We start from the raw sequence: 4,632 nt of genomic DNA on the forward strand, positions 1-4,632 counted from the left end.
CGATTTCCGCTGCAGAAAAATCCACAGCGTGGGCACAGCATTTCCCAAATGCCATAGAAATGGTTGGGGAGTAGCTGTGCTGCAGATTTCTGGAAAATCTGCGGCTTTTCCGAGAGAAATCCGTGGCAAAATCCGCGCATTTTCCACAGCGTGGGCATATAGCCTTATACTGTCTTCCCACAATTAGCTTTGGGTGAGTTCTTGACATTGTGTATTTTCCCAGTGTCAAAAACGCAGCATCTTATAATTCCAACAAATTATGAAAGTGGCATAAAAGTAGAAATTGACTTTAGCTCATCAAGGTATATAGCTGGCCCAAAAGATGATTAAATTAATTAAAGGGCATGCATCTGCTAATGAATTAAGTGTCTCCAACTGTAGTGAAAAACACCAGTTTTGGTGAATTAGCCAATGTAATGGTTGTTTTTTGGTGCAATTTGTGTCAGAATTCTGGTGCCTTCTCTTTAGTATATCATCCAATGTTTCCTTACCATATACTTATTATTATTATTATTATTATTATTATTGTGTCACCTATTATTATTTGTTTGATGCTGTTTAATCTCATTAGCACAACATACTTTTGTAGTTCCTAGAAATAGATAAAAAGATTAATCCATTGAGAATATTGCTTGTTGTAATGAGCAATATGGCAAGGTGGAGTAGGGTTGCATAATGCAAGTAGGTGTCTTTGTGGCTCTGGCAGGAGATCACAGCTCTCCGGCGAGGGTCTGTTTGATTTCTATGTTCCACAGATAACACGGTCAAGGAGCATTTTGTAAATCAATTGGTGTTAGTAAATATTTAACCCCCGGCCCACTCCTGCTTTTTCTTGTCCTCCTCCTTTCATTGTGTCCTCACCTCCTCACTTTTAATCTAAACCGGACTCAACGTGACATCAAATCCACACAGCTGGAAGCAACTCACAGCCTTGTAATTATTGTTACTGAGCATGAAAGGAGGAATAAAGTTCCTGGCATAAGAAAAATACATTGTACATGAAGTCAGCTCGGACTGAATAAGATGTTTGTCCAGGAAAAGATCAACCCAAAGAGAACCTCTTATTGGTAAAAAAAAAGCCTAAAAAAAGATCTTGACTGCTTGTCATAGCAAGAAGAACATCCAAGAATATGGCTTCAGTTGCGCTCCAGATGATGGGCTACTTCATGGCAGTCTTGGGTCTGATTGGCACAATCATTGCTACTCTACTACCTGACTGGAAGGTTAGTTCGTATATTGGTGCCAGTATTGTGACTGCTGTGGGCTTTAGTAAAGGGTTGTGGATGGAATGTGCCATCTTTAGCACCGGCATCACCCAATGTGATATATATAATTCCATGCTGGGACTTCCACAAGAAACTCAGGCTGCCCAGGCTCTGATGATCACATCTTGTGTACTGTCTTCACTTGCGACCCTTTTCACAGTTTTTGGAATGAAATGTACAATTTTCAACCAAGACAATCCTGGCAAGGATAAACTGGCAGTGGTCGGTGGAGTTGTCTTTATTCTGGGTGGCATTATTTGCCTGGTGCCCATATGCTGGAACTTACACGCTATCCTCCAAGACTTTTACAACCCATTGCTTCCTGATGCCCAGAGATATGAACTTGGATCGGCTCTCTATCTAGGCATTGTATCTTCAATATTCTCTGTCTTGGGTGGTTCAATTCTTTGTGCCTCATGTCCACCTAAGGATGCTGACCCAAATTTTTACAGTAGGTATCAGACCAAAGGTCTGATGGCAGAAAAAGGACAAAAAGCTGCCAGTGTGGACCAGACTTCTAAGAAAGCGACAAGTGGCTATAGCCTGACCGGATACGTATAGATGAATCAAGAAGAGACATTGCTCCTTACAGTATGGTAGACATATCAATGTAAAACGGCCCATGGACTCTGCATGAGGACTTTCATAAAAAAAAAAACGAAAATAAGGAACAATATTATTAGGATTGATTTCATCTGAGAAGCCTGGAAAATCAACCTGGGTATAAATGGTAATGGACATGGAGCATCTGCTATGTAGTGATAATATTCATGTAAGCAGGCTGCTTAACCTGAGATGTTATTACTTATTACATATTGAGAGTCTTTTGAATATAATCAGAAAGAGCAAAATGAATCCTTCAAAATCTCTTTTTTCCTTATTTTGTGTTTAACAGTTTAAAGCAAAAATGTAAAAATAAAGTGGCTGTTTTTTAAAGTGTATTCACAATCCCCATTCTAAGTCATTTTTACTATTTCATTTACTGTCACAGCTATTTCTGTAATGTGAGGAGTTGTGTAAAGAAATTGTAGAATATAGGATTTCCTAAACAGGAAAAGAACAAAAAAAAGATATAAATCAAACCTATCTGTAATATGTATCTCCATTTCTCTTTTTCTGTAATTACATGTCAAGACAAAGTTGCTTAGGTTCAATGTTTTGTACTCTTCTATGCAGCAATCATATCTGTCCAAACCATTACATATGATGTAATATTAAAGCCCTCCCTACTGTAAATTAGAACTTTTTATATGAAGATTTTAACTTATATGTCAACTGATGTTGTTTATTTTAAGTGTTTTTTTATGTGAGATCTGATGTGTGAAATAAAGATGGTAATAATAATATATTTTTATTGTTGTTTAAAGGGATGTTAATATTCTTTTATTTCCAAACAAAAGAATACAAATCCTTTGTAAACTTGCTGTCTGCTTGCTTGTTGTGCAAATCATAGTAATCATAGTGTACTACATACATCAATAAATTTAGCAATTTTTTTTATGAAATATGTTTTTATGTAACACACATGCTGTGATCATCTTTGTCCCTTGTCATACAGCGTATTAATTTCTGATGTGGTTTTAACATTATTGCACTTTTCAGCGTATGGTTCACTATAACAAAATTCATGCATGTTTATTGTGTACACCTTGAAATTCCATGCACAAAAGTATCCAAAAGCAGAGCATTTAAAAATAAAAAAATATAAAAATAAAATAAAAATGTATGTGTGTGTATATATATATATATATATATATATATATATATATATATATAGTGCTATGCAGAAGTATGAGCACCACTGGTCAAAATTACTGCTATTGTGAACAGTTAATCAAGTGGAAAATGAAATGCTCTCTAAAAGGCATAAAGTTAAAGATGACACATTTCCTTTATATTTTAGGTATGAACAAAAAAAATATTTTTATCTTTAACATTTTAAAAACTACAAAAATGAAAATGGGCCAATGCAAAAGTTTGAACACCCTTGGAGAGTTGTGTACTCAGATAACTTTGACTATCATTTCAGACCCCTTAATTAGCCTGTGGTGCTCAAACTTCTGCATAGCACTGTATATATAGATAGATATATATATATATATATATATTGAAAAGTATATCTGACTAAAATTGTACAATTAAAGCGATGTTAGGCTATGTTCCTATGTCCTGTAATGATTTCCGTTTTTGGATGCGTTTGAAAAAATGCAAAAATGGATCGGTTATAAAAGTGATCCATTTGTCCAATCTATTAACAAATCGGTTATTAAAGTGATCCGTTGGTGCAATCCATTATCGGATCAGTTTTTACATTTTCCAAATGGATCCCAAAACGGAATGATTAAATGACATGGGAACGCAGCCTTACACAAATTTGTACCAACTGAAGACGTGCCAAAAGACACTACAATGTTAACTTCTGAAAATTTCTATATAAACAGAACATAGATGCAAGAAGTTCAGTGAGCTTAGTGTAAGTTTGTAAACTTTGCTACTTTGTACAATCTCATACAATAGTATGAGAGATATTGTGATTGTGTATATTGTCAAAAGGTTGAAGTCAATACAATTCAATAAAGATAGGTACGAGTATTAACATGTGAGTCTGTGATCATTGTGGTATAGTATAAAAAAAATAGCAGTTGCACTCAAGTAGAGTGAAGGGGGGAAAAAAAGATATATATGGTGAACACTGGAATGTGAAAATTACTGCAAAGGAAACATGAAAAAAAAATGGGGAAAAAATGAGTTATTTTGGAAATAAAATGGGCCAAATTTACTTGAGCCCAGTTACCACGCCAAGGTACAAGTCTCAACTGGGTCCTAATCTTAATTTCTGCCTCTTTTCGTGTCAATCCTGACCTCTAAGGGCTAGAGACGAACCTACAAAGGAAAAATTAAAACACCTGAGGTTCCTGGGAGGAGTGCTCAGACAAAGGACATGACTCCATAATACAAAATAGAAGAATTGCCGCCACTTCCTAATCTTATAGTCTGAACTAGTGCAAACTGAACATAGTATGCATTATCAAAAATAGCAGATGCACTCAAGTAGAGGGAAGGGGAAGAACAAAGATGTATATTGTGAACATTGGAATGTGAATCTGCATTACTGCAAAGAAAGCATTAAAAGATTTTTGGGGAAAAATTGAGTTATTTTGCACATAAAATTGGCCAAACTTACTTGAGCCCAGTTACCAAGCCAAGCTAGAACTCAACTGGGTCCTGATCTATTTTTTATTCTACATTGTGTGATAGTGTCATGTCTGTTTCTCGTTACAGATTTTTAAGATTTATTTCAAATTCAGCAATTGTGTTAATTAGATTGAAACATTTGTTCATTAAACGCAATTGTTTTTCATTTTTT

At 35.2% G+C, this 4,632-nt stretch overlaps 1 protein-coding gene across 1 annotated transcript; it reads left to right on the plus strand.

Annotated features, from left to right (window-relative positions):
* The first annotated feature begins 928 nt into the window (after positions 1-928).
* On the plus strand, positions 929-3,846 carry CLDN2 (claudin 2). The gene has a single exon (XM_075322774.1). It carries the CDS (start codon positions 1,131-1,133, stop codon positions 1,824-1,826), a length of 696 nt encoding a protein of 231 aa, XP_075178889.1. The 5' UTR covers positions 929-1,130; the 3' UTR covers positions 1,827-3,846.
* The last annotated feature ends 786 nt before the right edge of the window (positions 3,847-4,632 follow it).

The sequence above is a fragment of the Anomaloglossus baeobatrachus genome, chromosome 9 (assembly GCF_048569485.1).
Source record: "Anomaloglossus baeobatrachus isolate aAnoBae1 chromosome 9, aAnoBae1.hap1, whole genome shotgun sequence".
NCBI lineage: Eukaryota > Metazoa > Chordata > Amphibia > Anura > Aromobatidae > Anomaloglossus > Anomaloglossus baeobatrachus.

Coding starts and splice junctions, on each gene's coding strand:
- CLDN2 (XM_075322774.1), top strand. CDS start 1,131: ATGGCTTCAGTTGCGCTCCAGATGATGGGCTACTTCATGGCAGTCTTG.